The following is a 16,322-nucleotide window of genomic DNA, read 5'->3' as shown; positions in this document are numbered from 1 at the left end:
TCTTTCAGCGTCCGGGAAGAGCGCAGTTTGAAAGTCATACTAGGAGACCTGAAAGTTGTTAAAGGTGGGAATATATTATTGACAGGCAAATAGCGAGGTGGAATGAACACCACCCGTCCTAGCCAAGGGTAAGGTCACTGATAGGGCCATTGGCTAGAGCAGTGTGTTGAGACCCATCGCAAACATGAGGTATGGATAGGTTCATATTCAATCAAGCCTTGAATAATTAGTTACCTCACTAAATCTAATTGTACCTTTCCCGGTCATATTTCTATATCCAGACGGAGTGGCAGGATGGCCAGCTTTTGCACACCTAATTAACTCGATTAAAGCACTGCAAGAGCACAGATCAAACAAGCACTAGCTAATAAATTGCTTGTTTCCAAGAGTAAATAGGTGATCTATTCGAAATCAGCAACAGCAGGAATCGTTACTTCGTTACCTCCAAGGTTTCTCACTGAGAGTAGCCATTGTGGCCTATTGAAAATAGACACAATATATGAATCACCTAGTCGAGGTCTTTCCAACTTGCCGCTCGGCTCAGAGGGTATTTCATATCTAGAGCACAATCAAAGTGTGATTCCATACCATGCACCCTCCTCTATACCCATTATATTATCAAATATACCACAGCCAGCATGTTTGAATATTATACGACTGCCGATTAGTATGAAGACTGGAGAGTCTTTGTACCATGAATTAAGCCCGCCTGAGAGTAACATATGTCAACGCACTGGGTAACTCATATCATTGATACTACAATGTCAAGGGATGATGAATAGTATACGGACGACCTTGAATAAGGTAAATCGTACTCCATACCACCACTATCCAATACATAGGCTAAGGCCAGTAACCAACATACCAGGCTAGTTTACCTGTTGGAACTCATCATATGTTATCTCCTCGTTTGGTCTAAAATACTCTCAATCACCAGAATGAGGAGATAGGAAACTCTCAAAACTTTTACAGATGTCTACATTTACCAGGCGATGCTATAGGTTTTAACAGCCTATATAGGCGGCCTACATTTGCACTAGACTATGGCAGGCCATAATCTGATCAGCAGTGGCCATTGCTATGAGTAAGAGAGGAGCTCTATCAATTACTTATATACTCATAGAGCTTGAATAAAAGTAATCGTGACGGAAATCCACTTGGGGTGGGTTTTCATACAAAAGGGAAATCTGGGATTCTATTACTTGGACAAGAACGCCACACATCAACTGCTTGTTCTTCGAGATTAGGCCTTGCTCGGCTCTACGTTACTCCAACCAATTGTCCTCCAATAGATTAACCCCTTTTCCGTAGAGCTGGACCGTACGGTATTGTAAATGATGGCCCAGACGTCCTGAACCGATACGCAACTGCCAGAGTAGGGCGTTTATCTAGTAACGACTTGAATTTGGTACCTCTTCTTTTGTTGCTCAAGTGATATCGAAATATGCGCTAGACTACAAAAAGTATAGTAGTTAAACCCGATACTCATCTCCTCTTGGGTAGGCCTTCCGGGGATCCAAGGCTGGTGAAGCATGTGCTCTTGGGAAACCCATCTAAAACAGTTTAATAACTTCTGGAAACAAAGTTTTATCAAGTACATTCTATTTGGTTGGACGGATGCCGTCCGTGTTGTTGTGGTGTAAATTGCAGTCCACCAGATATCATGCTAAGACTCCGTGGCTAGTGCGTTATTTTTTCCCGTAGTACACACACTATCTGTTGGGTGCGCAGATGCGTTTTCTCTCTGAAAACCTCCCTTATCTAGTCCCCACCCCGAGCCACTACTATGTAATTTCAGATCGGAATGTATTATTATTTGTTTTCAGGTTCGTCACAGATAAGCCACACTGACCTAAGATAAGAAAGATCTTGCGTCCCTTAGGTTCAAAAACGGGGAGAAACTTCTACTTATATAGTCCTTTAACTAGTATTATGTACTCCGTATGTGTGTTCCCAGCATCGCAACCCTTTGCTTCTTTTCACATCTGCAGTCCAATCAAGGTTGTATGACCCCGGCCTCGGGTGTGAACCTAAATATGGATTAATTATTATCCAATAAAATTCTGCTTATCTAATTTATTCAGGGTTCGGGCTAGCCTTGATGAATTTTTGGTGCTGGGTCAGATTAAAATAACCGTATATATATATCGCAGCCATAAACGCCAGGAAAATGTGCTGGGGTTTGATAAGTCCACTGGAGCCACGTAAAATGAACTTCGAAGAATACAGATGCCTGCTTCTACAACGATACAGAGTATACTCCGTATGGAGTGTGGAGTATGTTGAGGATGACGACCGGATCATCGTGTCCTTCTGCAATGTGCAAAGCTTCGTGGATTTTGCCATCATTAACACATAGAGGTACCGACCTTCGACTTCGACTGGAGTGATGGGAAAACCAATGATCCACTTTTGACGTTTTCTTCCACACAATAACCGGCACAAGAGAATGGACTTATTCGGTATAACCTATCGTAGATGAACTGACCCGATGCACGCTTTGAATAATTCCTTGTTGGACTGCAGAAAGAGGATATGAACTCTCATGGTGGACTTAAAATTGGACCTGCGTCGCAAAAGAAACGTTTTCTTTTTTTGGTGCAGTTGCAAATAACAGCGGTATCCCTTACCTCACCAGTGCTACATACACGCTTTCAATTCGTTCAGGAATGAAGCTGGCTTTAGCAAGTCTCAAAATTGAGATTTGAAAGCCCCCCCAGAAAACCCACATCACTTATGCCACCGGTCTTTGTAATAACTTGTGAAATATTACACCAGATGTTACAAGCGCAAATCTTTGCAAATATCAGCTACGAAGGAACTGCCGCGAATTCCTTCAGGATGAACAAGAACAAGTTTCTTTCCCATTTAAAGAATAGGAAGAATATTCCTACCTGTTCACTCCTCACCAACGTCTCGCCTTGCATTCTCATATCTGAAAATACTATCAAAGGAACGAGAGAGAACAATGTTCCCGTTGTTTGTGGACGGGCTGTTGGTGCCCCAGGCTATCGTCCTTCCTTTCCTTGGGAGTGTTCTTGCCTTGGTTCTCACGTTCGTTCTTTTCGTTATCGCTGCAGACTATCACCATGGCTGGAAGAGAAGGAGATTTCTCGGCAATATCCCTCTCATGGACGACAAAAGTTACTTCAGCCCACGCCTACGACTCTGGAGCTCCGGCCATAACTACATAGAGGGATTTTCACGAGGGTATACGGAGGTAAATTGTTAAATTGTCTATCCTAATTGATGCACTTTGCTTCACTTCCATTATGCTTACGGTTAGCAGTATAGCAAAAAAGGCAAACCTTGGGCCGTACCTCTGCCAGGAGGCTCAGGCGATATGATCGTGCTTCCACATCATTGCGGCAAGGAATTCTACAACCTACCCAAAGATAACCTGAGCATGAGACACATGATGTCGGATGTACGTGATGATTTACTTGTTTGTGTATGCCTTTTTGAATTGATCTAATGGTGTTGGTATAGGAAATTAATTTCAACCATATCCTGGATGCCGGCTGGAAGATTCCAGTCGAGGCCATGCAAGCTTGCAACAAGTTGAGCTCCTTGAGAAAGTTAACCTATATAACATTGATTTTCGTGCTAGTTCAGATACTAACATGCCTGTTATCTCTAGAAAAGCTAGATCCCCTAATCATGAAGGAGGCAGACTATAGTATCACCCAATATATTGGCCAGTCAAAGAGTATGTACCCTTTTGGCCCAATATATGATTCAAGACCCTAAATATAAGAATAGGTTGGAAAGAAGACTCGATCTTCAACATCTCGTTGAAGGTTATGGTTGACATTGGTGTTCTCCTGGTGTTCCACCCTGGGTTTGGGCGTGAAGCAGGGCTTGCAACGCAAATGGGAGCTTATGTTGGCCAGGTTGAGGCACGAACGCATCTATACGAGGCATTTCCCCGGGTAATGGGGCCTCTTCTTGAGCTATTTGCGTCTGAGTGCCATCAGATCAGGTCTAGCATGAAATCAATGAAGAAGACTATCTTGCCAGAACTCAGACGCCTGATTAAGCAGAAACGAGAGAGCCAACCGACCACCGATGATCACTTCTATACCAGTTCAATGGTTGAGCTTGCCTTGAAAAAGGGTCCCTTGAGCAGAAAAGGAGAGGTTAAGGACGAAGAACATCATATTGACATGATGGCCGATGAGACCATGTTCATGTTCTTTGAAGCGGTCGAGCCCACGACGATGATTCTAAGCGCTTTCCTCGCACGACTTTTACGCCATCCGGAGTTTGTCGAGCCCATCAGAGCAGAATTGGCCGAAGCCTTGAGACTAGACGATGGCAAATGGAGTTTCGATATGTTTAACAAGACGCCCAAGTTCGAGAGCTTCAGCCGAGAGGTCCTCCGCATGGACGGGATTAACTTGGGTAAGTTGTTATATCTGACTTTTTCTTTTTTTATTTATTTTAGTTTAGCAACCATGAGGACGTACTAACGGTCACCTATCTAGTTGCTGGAAGCCGTCAGGTTGTCAAGGACCCAGTGACAATTAAGTCCTTGGGTATGACTTTCACGCCAGGGACGAATATCACTACATCCGGTCAATTCACCCATCTGGATCCTGAGTTTTACCCTGACCCCACCAAATTTGATGGTAACCGCTTCTACAGCACAGATCTAACTGCTAGTGACATACACCGCGACACCGTTTCGCCTAACGAAAGGTGGGTGCCGTTTGGACTCGGCATCTCGTCATGTCCTGCTCGAGTGTTGGGTATCAGACTGTGCCAGCTCATGGCTGCGAAAATGCTATTGGCCTACAATATGGAATTTGCACATGAAGACGGCAAATCTCCGGATTTCAACGTCTTTGTGGATGCTGTCGCGATCCTGAACCCGGAAATCAAGATGAGATACAAGAGCCGCCAGTAGATAGATATATCTCCCTACGGGCCTTTGGTTTAAATCGGATTCAGAACAGTTTGTGGTTTTTGTTTTTATGATCAGAGAAGGACATCGTTTCCTTCACCTTCTGAGTTGGTTCACAGACAGTTAAATGCATCCCCATTAGAATAACACGGCCAAACGCGCACTTAGAACACGATAAGATACTATTCCGGGTCACTGTCAAATTCAGTTATATTAATGCTAAATAATCAATGTGTAGCCACCCATAGTCTCAAGATTTTTCTTATTTGAGGGCTCCTGTTACTAAACGCTCAGTGTCTACTACTACGGAGTAATAAGAGATTGTAGGCATTTTGCAGAAAAGATATGAGAATTCCTATGTTAACGTTTATGCCCCTTTCTGACTTCACGACATCAGAAGAAGATAATAACCAAGCTTTACTATGTAGGATTGCTGGAAAATGGGATTGACCAGCCAGCGACTTACGGATCTTCCCTATCTGCGAGCTCCTACATAGCTATGTATTAAGTTATTTAGTTAACACTCATAACTAGTTTGTGCGATGATCATCCATGACAACTCATCTCCCACAGCGGCCACAGTGTGTAATTTTCGCCGTGCTTCACTTCAACCTTCAAGCCCGCCTGCTGATGGGCATTTAACTAAGTATGTGGCAATAGCTACTATGTGACGAGCTATGTTAGCGTGCATACATAGTACATAGCTTACTACTATGTATGACCATACAGCCAGCCACCGCCTGCAGTTCCACATTTGTTTTATACCCAAAAATAAGATCGAGTGAAGCACAAGTCAACCGGGCTGGTTTCAAAGACCTTTTAGCAATTGGTGACCCAAGTATTGGAGCGTTTCATACAGAGTAAATACCATGCAAAATTAGTTTACCGCACACATTGGAACATGCATTCACACTTCATGGGTATAAAAGTGAACTCCTCTACTTTGCTGTTAGTCAAGCCCTACGCCAGCCAGAAAACAGAGTACCATAAGTCTCGCTTCGATACCCTTGGGACGTCAGAACACAGGTGAGAGGAAGATGTTTTCCCCGCTAGCTTTCATCGGACTCTGTCTGATTATTTGTTATTTTGCGCCCCGATTCTTCCATCGACGTCCGCCACTGCCCCCCGGGCCCCCATCGCTGCCGGTGATAGGTAACTTGCATCAGATACCAAAGAATTTCCGATGGAAGAAGTACAAAGAATGGCACGACAAGTATGGCCCAATACTCACGGTCAAATGCGGACTGAGGACGGTGATCTTGCTCGGATCATACCAGTCGGCCAGAGATCTCCTGGATAAGCGAGGAAGCATCTATAGCTCTCGCCCACACTATGTTGGCTTAGGAGACTATGGGTTCAACGGCGATTCGACAACGTTTCTGCCATATGGGCAGAGATGGAAACAGCGTAACCGTCTCCAGATGACTCTTGTCAATTCTAGCATGGCGAAACGATATCGCGTTCTTCAAGATGTCGAAAGCAAACAGCTCTTGCACAAGATACTGTTAGATGGAAGCCAGTTTATGGACCTCTTCGACCTCTATCAGGCTAATCTGCTCCTTGTGTTGATGTATGGCAGGAGAATCACTGACTTGGGGGAGAGATATCCCCCAGGATATATTGAAAACCTGATGGATGTCGAGAAGGCGCTTCAGGATAACCATGTTATAGAGCCTTACCCATGGCTCGTTTATGTACTGAACTTCTTCGGTGGATGGAAAGCTAGGTCACAAAAGACCAACAAGGAGCAGTATCAGGTACTCAAACGATTAACAGATGCTGCACTTGAGTCGGGTTCCTGGAATTGGTCCAAGGCCATGATTGAGGGGAAAGAAGGGTATAAAGTCGGCAGGGAAGAGGTACTGTGGACTATTTCGAGCCTCTTCGAAGCCGGACACGCCGTAGGAATGTCTCTGAGCGTTTTTGTAATGGCGGCAGTGTTGCACCCAGATGCTGTCAAGAAGGCCCAGGAAGAGCTTGACCGAGTTGTAGGGTTCGATAGGCTGCCGACATTTGATGACATGCCAAATCTGCCCTATGTTAATGCCTTTATAGCTGAATTCCAGAGATGGAGGCCCATCGCCGTTACGGGAATGCCTCATGAGGTTATCCAGGACGACGAGTACATGGGCTACAGGATTCCAAAGGGTACTCCGGTGGCAACCAACCACTGGTCGCTCGAGCACGATGAGGAAACCTTTGGTGATCCTAGCAACTTCAGGCCGCAGAGATGGATTGATGACCCGGAGCTGCCAGCCTGTACTTTCGGCTTCGGTAGACGAGCTTGTCCTGGGCAGTATATAGCCCGTGACTCTCTGTTTTCAGTGGTATCACGGATGCTCTGGGCATTCAACTTCAACCATGTCTATGATGAGAATGGGATGAAAAAGGAGATCGACCCGGATAACATGTCACAGAGCCAAGACTCACAGCCGATGCCTTTCGAGGCCGCCTTCGACATCCGTAGCCCGAGGCATCAGGAGATTATAGAGCATGAGAGCATGACCTGTGAAAAGGACCTGGATGTTATCCTCAACGAGATCAAGCCTAGTGACAAGTATTAGCCATGACGTTCGTGCTGTTGCTTTTAAGCCCACTGGACTCGCTGCAGTGTACCTCCTAGTTGTATACGTTATTTAAATTATCAGCACCAAAGAGATAACAGAGTGAGCTACGTTGTCCTGCTAGCAATTTCAGAATATCATATTAATTAACTATATAAGGGTATCATATGTATCTGTATATATATCAAAGTGAGAGAAGGGTTATCGCGTGCAAGGAATTTCACTCGAAGGATAAACTGGTGAACTCGCCTACCGTAGTAACTGTGCTAGAGCAATAAAGTGTAGGCCTTTAATATGGTGTGCTGGTGGCCTGAAAACTTACTCCAAGCTGGTAGGAGCTAAGATATGGTGCGATAGAGATAATCTTTAACCCATCAATGAAACAGGGGGATCACCGAGTGTAGAGAGGAGCTTGTCTCCGAGGGGTTAGCTGAACTCACGCTCCGTAATAATCGGCTCGGGCTCAAAGCCGTTGTCATAATAATAACAATAATCTTCATAATAACCGTCGTCATCCTCATCTTGATTATGGCTTGCCGCAGCTTTAAGTAAAGTGACTCTATGAAGAAGCCATGTAAACAAAAGAATTCAATCTCTGGCAGTGGAAGGCCGTCTGGGTCTTCGGTCCAGATAGTAATAGTATTTCTCGACACAATCCGAGCATCTGTCTTGTAGTTGTATAACCGGAGGTTTGGCGCAACATCATACTTGGATATAGAGCCACCAGATTCGAGATCGCTGGGCATTGTTGGTGCCTCACAGCGAGATAATCCCTCTGAAGCAAAAGAGGGAATTCGGGAGTCACGGAGCCAGTATAACTTAAGCCATAGTGACTTGTCATCTGATCGCTCTATTGGCCCCAGAGCAAATAGTTGCTTGTCCCAGTGGTGGTGGACACGCGGGGCCAGAAGGACTCAATTCCGTATAGATTCTGTAGAAGCTTGCTCGACGGATTGATGCCACTTATTTACTTTGTCTGGATTCCAAAAACAACGAAGAGTTCCAAAAGTAGGTGCGCGCCACTTGTGGTTTAGAACCAAAACCGGATGGATGGTATAACATGTGCCGCTTAACATGGTCCTGTCACTTTGGTGACTACGCACATCTTGTCTCTCTTATGGCACTAGAAATATATATAAGAATATACACGTGAATAATTGAATAGATGGATAGCAGAAATATACGGAGCCGCTCACCCCTCCTGAAATGCTCTTAGATCGGCGTACCTTGGAATGTCATGAATCATCCGGCCGTCTAGTCGGTGCAGGAGTATTATTATTGCCATCGTCGTTGACTCTTTGTCGGTGGATTTAACAATATTCTTTGTACTTAGTGGTACATTCCTCCATATCATTAGAGAACTCAGTGACGATAGCTTCCAGGTGTTCCAAGTCCGAAAACCAGATCCCTGCCCAGAATAGAGGCGGAAGGACGGCTGGAGGAGCTTCTCGGCCTCTCAGTGTATTCAGGCATTCAACAAGCTCTTTGCGCCTGGGGTCTTTCAGCTCGCTTCTGCCATGGCGAGGTGCTCGTCAGGCATACATGCATATAAGTGGTGCAGCGATTCATATTGGTACCCGCTGCCACCATGGTATAAGCCTTTGGCCGAACGGTATATGTGGTATCATCGCTGCCCACACATCACAACCACATCTTGAGAGGTTGAGAGGAAGTTGAAGCTTTGGGAGCCTTTAAATAACTGGTTACACGTGACTAGTTATGGTTAATGAGGTTCTTTGTCTTTTGGTGAATATAGAATTGGTATTATCGACTTTGAGAAAGTAGTGAATGTATATATTCTATGTGGGGAGCAGCTCAGCATACTACATAGCTGGGTTATATCAAGCCCCGTCCTTATCTTTTCTGCGCATGGATTTGAACGATGAACAGGTCGGCAGTAAATTACTTGGATGCAACAGGCGGTTTAGTTAACCTGTTATGGGCTTCGATTCTTATTTGGTCTGGATATGCTGTGCACTATTCAAGGCTGATTATCCCTACTGAGAAGGACAAACAAGCAATACAGTAAACGTAGAATGAGAGGAAACGAAACAGCTATGGCATTAGTCGTGTACCTATGAAAAGGGGTATCATATACGGCGTTATTTATAGAATATGGAGGAAAAAAGAAAACTCTGACATCGAATAGTATCAGGTGAAGGCGAACATGAAAAGCGCAAGGTATGAGACACCAAAATCTGTTAAAGAATGGTGATAATTAAGAAGAAAAGAAAAGAAAAGAAAACAGACGTATGATGATCTCAGGTGGAGGCTTCGAGTTCTCGCATCAGCATCTGACTTAGCTCATCTTCTTCGTCATCATCACCATTATTCTCTGTAACATTCGCCTTGGGGAAGGGTTGGCCGTTATTTAGCCAGTTGTATCTCTTCTTACGCATACGGCTCAAGGCGGAAGTGCGAGGCTCTGGGAGAGACGACGTCTGGCTAAGTAACGTGGGGTCAGAGGTTCCTGGCTCTTCCGCGGTAAGGTCGATGCTAACGGGTTCAGAACATGGTGTTGAGGATATGCTTGGAGTCCTAGTTGCCGGTTGGGAGGAGGGTTGAGAGGCAGGCTGTGGCTGAGAGGCAGGAGTGTTCAATCTGTTATTCGAAGCGGTGGCAATTTTATACTGATTGGCAAGATTGCAGTATGCAGTTTCAAGATTTCGATATTTATTGCGCCAGAACTCTGTCTCTGCCATGGCCTCGTTGACTGCCTTGTTTCTTAGAGTGATTGATCGCCTCAGACCCGAGCACTCCTCTTTCGTTTGCTGAGCCTTTGTCTTTCCCGTCTTTGAATCAACAGCGTTCCACTCGGTAGAAAGCCAAAGATACTTGTCGCGGTCGTATCTCAATTTATGGATTATCTTACGGTATTGGTTCATTCGGTTGGCAACGGTATCTTTTGCTACCTCCACGCACTTAACATGAGCCACTGGGGTCGAGGGCAGGTAGCCCAAAGGCCCGCCCATACGCGGATAAGGAGAAATGTATTTCTGCGCATTGCGGGGCATGGTGAAGATCTCTCGATACATAGAGCTGACGACATCCTGGTTCTCGATACTGTTGTTCTTTCTGATGATCTCAGACACGGCTTTAGGCCATTGTGACTTTGAAAAGGTAGGCTCCTCGGGGAGAGGAGATTCAGGAGGCGATAAAATAGACGGCGATACGGTGAGCCGCGTGGAGCCTGGTAAAGACAAAGGTTGATGGTGTGAAGGAGGCACAGTTGAATCGTCCAAGTCATCAAATAACGAGTCAACAGATGGTTCACGCTGCGCTCGGGAAGTGTCATTGGGGGATTGCTGTACGCTCGGCGGCAGAGATAGCATATGAAGCCTAACTTTCTCTCCAGAAGTACTCGAATAGTTTGATGCTCCTTGAATAACAGTGGATGCACCGTGGTTGGTATGTTGAGACGCAGGAGCACCATGACTGCAAGACGAGGGATCTTTTTCACCATGATAAGAGTTGTTGGGCCTGGCGAGTATGATTTGGCACTGTCTTTTCGCTGTTTCGGACGACTCGTCGATAGGGGTATTCGTGGCATCATCTATGCTATTAAAGGGCCTCTTGAGTGTATGCTTACCCACGTCCGTCATCTCCGTCAAGGCGTGTGCACATCCGTCTCGCAACAAGGGGTGACGGGCACCGGCGTCCGCTTGCCCTTGTGCCGGGTATATAGTATCGATGAGTGTGCTGTCCCTCTGTGGGAGGTTGTTGGTGTTGCCATCATCGCCCCTCCTCGAGTCCACGAGCCCGTCTAATCCATCTTGATAGTCCAAACCGCCGTCTTCTTCGAAGAGGCCAATGTCGGGGAGCGTGTCGAACCCCTCGAGTCCTTCCAGTTCACCGGGAAAATCCCACAAATTCTGCAGCTGTGGTTCAGTGAAGTTTGTAAGCTCCAGGCCTTGATTCATATTTGGCGGAGAGTTGGAAGAGACGTCTTTCTGAAGCTCATGAGGGCTTTGGGAGGGAGAGGAACAGCGTGTCTGTAAAGAAGCATAAATACCTTCTGATGACAGTGACTGCATCTTGTTATGGAGCTTGAAGCATCACAGTGCAATCCTGCTGGGGTTCTTGACACTACGAGCCTGTCAACAAGGGCTCATAGATCTCAACCGAAGAACCCTCTCCAAGCTAGTAGTAGTCGTCTCTTAACAAGTCTGTGAGGGAAGCAGTTCTTGAACTAAGTCAAATGTTCGTTGCAAAGGGTTTCCTGCTGTCCACTTGTTATCCCGCTTCTATCTAGCTGCTCTGAGGTTTGTGGAGAGGATGAATCATTTTTCTTCAGTGTTTTATGTCGGAGTCACTTTTTATGCAGGATTATTGATGTTCCGACAGAGTAACTGGTCTTGATGTGCTTTTGAGAATATCTCACCGTGCCAGACATGTACCAGAATACTTTCTTATCAGAAGACTATTTACAAGTAGAGCTATCGTTTGATACCGTATTTAAATAAAGCTATGGGCTATAAGTCTTCGTAGAGCTGAATATACAGAGTGGAAGTACTTGAGGCTCAACATCCACCCGGCAAAACGTTTAGCCGATCCGCCGGTTTCTTCGAGCTCGAGAGTTGTAAGAAACGACGTGAAAAGAGATGAAGGAAAAGGGATATGACCAAGTGTTCAGCCGTGGTGACCTTTTTATAGCTGTTGAAGCCATATCCAGAGTAGCAAGACTTGTGCTGCAACTATGAGTGTGATCCTTTGTACTGGTAGGTCGCCGTCCCGCTTCTTCAGCTTCATCATAGCAACTAACGAGGGGCATAGCTGGTTACGATCATATTATCCGGTATGTTTGCTGCTGGATACGGTGGCGGAAGAGAAGCGCCGAGTTGAGCTGGAGTTTTATACGACTAACGCGCTGTCTAGCTTCTGGGAAGCCCTTTCGGGCATATGTTCACGAACAATCCAGCATCCAGAGTCGCAAGTCAACCGATTATGCATTACCCCAGATAAACGATTTGTAGCCGCTGCAGGCCGTCATCGCGTGTACCTCTACGATATCCGGTCGTCAAATCCAAACCCGGTCATGAAGTTTGATGGCCATACCAATAATATTACTGGAGTCGCGTTCCACTGTGAAGGAAAGTGGATGGTTACCAGCTCTGAAGATTGTACGGTGAAGGTCTGGGATGTAAGATCGGGGACGCTGCAGCGGAATTACACGCACAAGGCTCCTGTCAATGATGTGGTGATCCACCCGAACCAGGGCGAACTGATCAGCGCGGATGGATCTGGCTTCATCCGAGTGTGGGATTTGGGTGAGAGCAGGTGTACACACCAGCTTATACCCGAGGAAGATGTATCCATGGCCAGTGTCAGCGTTGCCAGTGATGGCTCCTTGCTTTGTGCTGGTAATAACAAGGTAATGCTCCTCCTAGCATTCCTACATCTATATGCCGAACAAGCTGCTTACCGTTGTGGTGATATCCGAACAGGGAAATGTATACCTATGGCGAATGCTTCAAAACCAGGATGAAACGAGCATTGTCCCTGTTGCAACCTTCCAAGCCCATAAAGACTACCTTACCCGAGTCTTACTCTCACCAGATGTCAAGCACCTAGCAACATGTTCGGCTGACCACACAGCCAAAGTCTGGTCGCTTGACCCGGAGTATGGGCCTGCAAAAATGGCTGTTGCGGCCAGGGAGAAAGCAAAGGAAGCTGGCGAGAAGGCCTCTCTAAATGGAGAAGAAGCAAACGGGAGACAAACTGGAAGGGCATCGACAAAGAGCAGAATTGAATGGAATGGAAAAGGGTCCCCGGCGAGCTCTGCGGTCATTAAATCTGGCGGCAATACGGAAATATCTGCATCCGAGATTATCCAGAACGACAGTTTTGTGTCGGATCAGCCGTTTGTCTCCCTGCTAGACGGGCCTCCCATGGATCCTACAACTAATACGCTCTATCTGGAGACAACGCTGGCAAGCCATCAGCGGTGGGTGTGGGACTGTGCCTTTTCAGCTGACTCTGCATACTTGGTTACGGTCTCTAGTGACCACTGTGCACGTCTGTGGGAGCTTTCATCAGGGCAGGTCATTCGCCAGTACCAAGGCCACCATCGGGGTGCAGTGTGTGTTGCCTTGAATGATTACTCTGAGCCACGGTGAAGGCGCACCTTTCCTCATTTTTGATATCTACTTTCTGCTTCCTTGGCTCTGGTTTAGCCTGGCGTTAACATGTTACCACGGCGTTTTGTTCCAGCTACTTTCAGGATAATTTAGTGTATGGAGGGAATTATGTATGATTTATGAAACAGACGCAGTTCAATTCTATCCATTCTATCGGTGTAGGAGATGGTATAGGATTCAAAAGAAGTAACATATACATCCCACTCTCACCTACCAGCTGTTTTATATGACCTGGTATAAGTATGCGTAATATGGAGGCTTTCCGCATCACCCTGGTGCCAGAAAGGAGTCTCCAAGCGGGTGTTCTAGTCCAACCACTCATGTACTCTCCCCAGAATCCAAAATCTTCTCATCCTGGAGATTGTTGTACATTTTCCAGAAAAAAAAAAGGGGGAATAAAAAGAGGGGGGCTGCCTGATGTTTGTGTGTTCCGCTCCCTCGTAATTTATCTCAAAGATCCAAACCAGACGATGTTCAAGACCAGGTCCATGCCCTTTTCCTCTCCAGCAGGATGCTTGTACGTCCACATGCCGTCGTGTTTGGTGTCCCAGTACGCCCCTGACGCGCAGTGCATGCCCCGTCGCCCAGCAGCCTCGACGGTGGTAGACCCCTCTTTGCTTGAGAAGCCTTGCTGTATGATTGTGCAGGTGACGTTGAACCGATATGTGGGTTTTGAGTGGTCTGGCTTGCTGTCTTCATTGTCGTTTTCGTCAGAGGGTATCGCGGCAATAAGAGATTGAAGGACTTGTTTCTGTGCGGCAGCAATCGATGTTAGTCCCTGGCCCTGATGCTGCGGTAGAGTATGCAATGCAGCGGCTGACTGAAGGGGAACCGTACTATTATCTGTGCGCTCCATTCCGAGACCTTTTCGTGGTCATACTGCTCGACGCCTTCGAGTGTGGTATCGCATGCCTAGTTGGTGGGTTGTGTTAGTATGTTGACAACCGCCGAACAGATGCGCAATGGCGTGTAAACGGAGCAAGGAAGAGATATTAACCTCCGTTGCGAACTTGGTGAGCTGTTCCACAGGAATTGGCTATGTAATGGTTTCAAATGTCAGTTGGGATGCGCTGCTTAGCAGGAACACAGGGGTTAACCATACCGAGCTCGAATGTGGTTCAACCGCCATGTCGTCTGTCCGATGCTGCTACGCGAGAAAAGGAATAAGGAGCGTCCGTCCGGTGTCGACAACGATATTCGATCGCTGCAGGAATGAATATATCACCGGCAAAGTCGACCTTTTTCTTCTGCTTGTTTACTTTTCGAGCCCTCGATCAAGTGATTATGTCAGACTGTAGATTATATAATGTCGCTTTATAAGTATTACATAAGTAAACCAATCATGTGACTTACCCAGCCACGTGACAGCTCTTGAGCCGAAAGTGGCAAAAGAGAGAAAAACCGAAAAAAGTTGATGTTGGCGATTCTTCAGCCGGCCATGATTTTACATTTAACGAAGCACGATTATATATAATATATACAGAGCTCAGGTCTACGTTCAATTGCTTGCAGAGCTCTTGCACACCCACCCGCGGTTCTTCGCCGTCCATACTTCGGCTCGTCATGTCTAGCCAGCCCCTCCTGCAGTCAGCTCCAGGTAAGCTACCGAACCAAGTCGTCGGGCCGGCGGACGTCTTTGCACAGCTGAGAGAGTAAACGGAAGTGAAGCTTACGATCAAACAGGCAAGAGAATTGCGTTGCCCACCCGAGTTGAGCCCAAGGTCTTCTTCGCCAACGAACGAACGTTCCTCTCATGGCTCAACTTCACCATCATCCTCGGCGGCCTGGCCATTGGCCTGCTCAACTTCGGTGACCGGGTCGGCCAGATCAGTGCTGCCCTTTTCACGTTCGTTGCCATGGCCGCCATGATATATGCGCTAGTGACGTTCCACTGGCGAGCACAGAGCATCCGGAGGCGGGGACAGAGCGGCTTCGACGACCGGTTCGGCCCCACGGTGCTGGCCATCGCCCTGCTTGCGGCCGTCATCGTCAATTTCGTGCTGCGGTTCCGACAGGGCGCTGCCAAATAAGCGGGTTGGGGGGAGCTTCTTGGAGTGTTACGTCTACGTTGTTGGATGTGTCTTGGTGCACGGCGAATGGGTGCAAGAGCAGTTGGAAACCGTAGCACGTTCTGGTTGTGGGAAATGTGTTTATATATTGTTGGAACATGTCTATACGTACCTGTGCTTGACGAGTGTAATTTTTATATCCTCTTTTTCCTGGCGATGTGTGTTATCAGCGTGTAAAGTGAATATAACTGACTATAAGGCTACACATGTCATGGGAGCAGCAGCTATACAGTTCTATATCTTGTTCTGCACTCATCCGATTGGCCGAGCAAGCGCTGCGTCTTGCATATCAAATAGACAGCTCGATGTTTTGTCCCAGGAGCCTCTACGTATCAACAGATGCCAGAGTCTTGCAGCCGGCTTCTCCTCAGGCAGCAGATCCACGAGCTTCCACTTGATATATACTCCATAGTAGACTATAGTAGACTATTATGAACAGCCTCTCTCCCATAATAGTTACACTGCATCTTGTCAAGCATCCATCGCCATCTGGCCCGTCGTATTAGATGTATTATATCGGTAGCATCCTCCTGTCCCTCTTTATATCGCCGCCGTCTTATATGTGGTGGCCGTCGCGAGCGCTGGTTGGTCAGAGTCAAACCAAACTTCTTCATCCCCGTCGAAAACGTCACAGCCTCAAAAGACT

The 16,322-nt window shown here is 46.6% G+C and overlaps 7 protein-coding genes across 7 annotated transcripts; 4 read left to right on the top strand and 3 right to left on the bottom strand.

Moving 5' to 3' along the window:
• Positions 1–2,968: 2,968 nt before the first annotated feature.
• MCYG_08533 (cytochrome P450) lies at positions 2,969–4,909 on the top strand (the record flags this gene model as incomplete). Its single annotated transcript, XM_002842656.1, has 4 exons — positions 2,969–3,220; positions 3,490–3,709; positions 3,763–4,404; positions 4,488–4,909. The coding sequence occupies 4 exons, from the start codon at positions 2,969–2,971 to the stop codon at positions 4,907–4,909; spliced, it is 1,536 nt and encodes a 511-aa protein (XP_002842702.1).
• A 1,034-nt stretch (positions 4,910–5,943) lies between these two features.
• Positions 5,944–7,470, top strand: MCYG_08532 (cytochrome P450 2C38; the record flags this gene model as incomplete). The annotated part of the gene is made up of 1 exon (XM_002842655.1): positions 5,944–7,470. The coding sequence occupies one exon, from the start codon at positions 5,944–5,946 to the stop codon at positions 7,468–7,470; it is 1,527 nt and encodes a 508-aa protein (XP_002842701.1).
• Positions 7,471–7,736: 266 nt separating this feature from the next.
• Positions 7,737–9,060, bottom strand: MCYG_08531 (conserved hypothetical protein; the record flags this gene model as incomplete). Its single annotated transcript, XM_002842654.1, has 7 exons — positions 7,737–7,808; positions 7,866–8,360; positions 8,397–8,565; positions 8,593–8,696; positions 8,736–8,766; positions 8,800–8,975; positions 9,013–9,060. 7 exons carry the CDS (start codon positions 9,058–9,060, stop codon positions 7,737–7,739), a joined length of 1,095 nt encoding a protein of 364 aa, XP_002842700.1.
• A 671-nt stretch (positions 9,061–9,731) lies between these two features.
• MCYG_08530 (conserved hypothetical protein) lies at positions 9,732–11,504 on the bottom strand (the record flags this gene model as incomplete). The annotated part of the gene is made up of 1 exon (XM_002842653.1): positions 9,732–11,504. One exon carries the CDS (start codon positions 11,502–11,504, stop codon positions 9,732–9,734), a length of 1,773 nt encoding a protein of 590 aa, XP_002842699.1.
• Positions 11,505–12,166: 662 nt separating this feature from the next.
• Positions 12,167–13,586, top strand: MCYG_08529 (WD-repeat protein pop3; the record flags this gene model as incomplete). Its single annotated transcript, XM_002842652.1, has 4 exons — positions 12,167–12,188; positions 12,244–12,265; positions 12,346–12,841; positions 12,915–13,586. The coding sequence occupies 4 exons, from the start codon at positions 12,167–12,169 to the stop codon at positions 13,584–13,586; spliced, it is 1,212 nt and encodes a 403-aa protein (XP_002842698.1).
• Positions 13,587–14,052: 466 nt separating this feature from the next.
• MCYG_08528 (conserved hypothetical protein) lies at positions 14,053–14,736 on the bottom strand (the record flags this gene model as incomplete). Its single annotated transcript, XM_002842651.1, has 4 exons — positions 14,053–14,427; positions 14,457–14,519; positions 14,605–14,643; positions 14,710–14,736. 4 exons carry the CDS (start codon positions 14,734–14,736, stop codon positions 14,053–14,055), a joined length of 504 nt encoding a protein of 167 aa, XP_002842697.1.
• Positions 14,737–15,170: 434 nt separating this feature from the next.
• On the top strand, positions 15,171–15,637 carry MCYG_08527 (vacuolar transporter chaperone 1; the record flags this gene model as incomplete). The annotated part of the gene is made up of 2 exons (XM_002842650.1): positions 15,171–15,204; positions 15,291–15,637. 2 exons carry the CDS (start codon positions 15,171–15,173, stop codon positions 15,635–15,637), a joined length of 381 nt encoding a protein of 126 aa, XP_002842696.1.
• Between the last annotated feature and the right edge of the window lie 685 nt (positions 15,638–16,322).

The sequence above is a fragment of the Microsporum canis genome, genomic scaffold (assembly GCF_000151145.1).
Source record: "Microsporum canis CBS 113480 supercont1.9 genomic scaffold, whole genome shotgun sequence".
Taxonomy (NCBI): domain Eukaryota; kingdom Fungi; phylum Ascomycota; class Eurotiomycetes; order Onygenales; family Arthrodermataceae; genus Microsporum; species Microsporum canis.
Note: the sequence above shows the minus strand (reverse complement) of the source record. Positions and strands in the feature narration are given on the sequence as shown.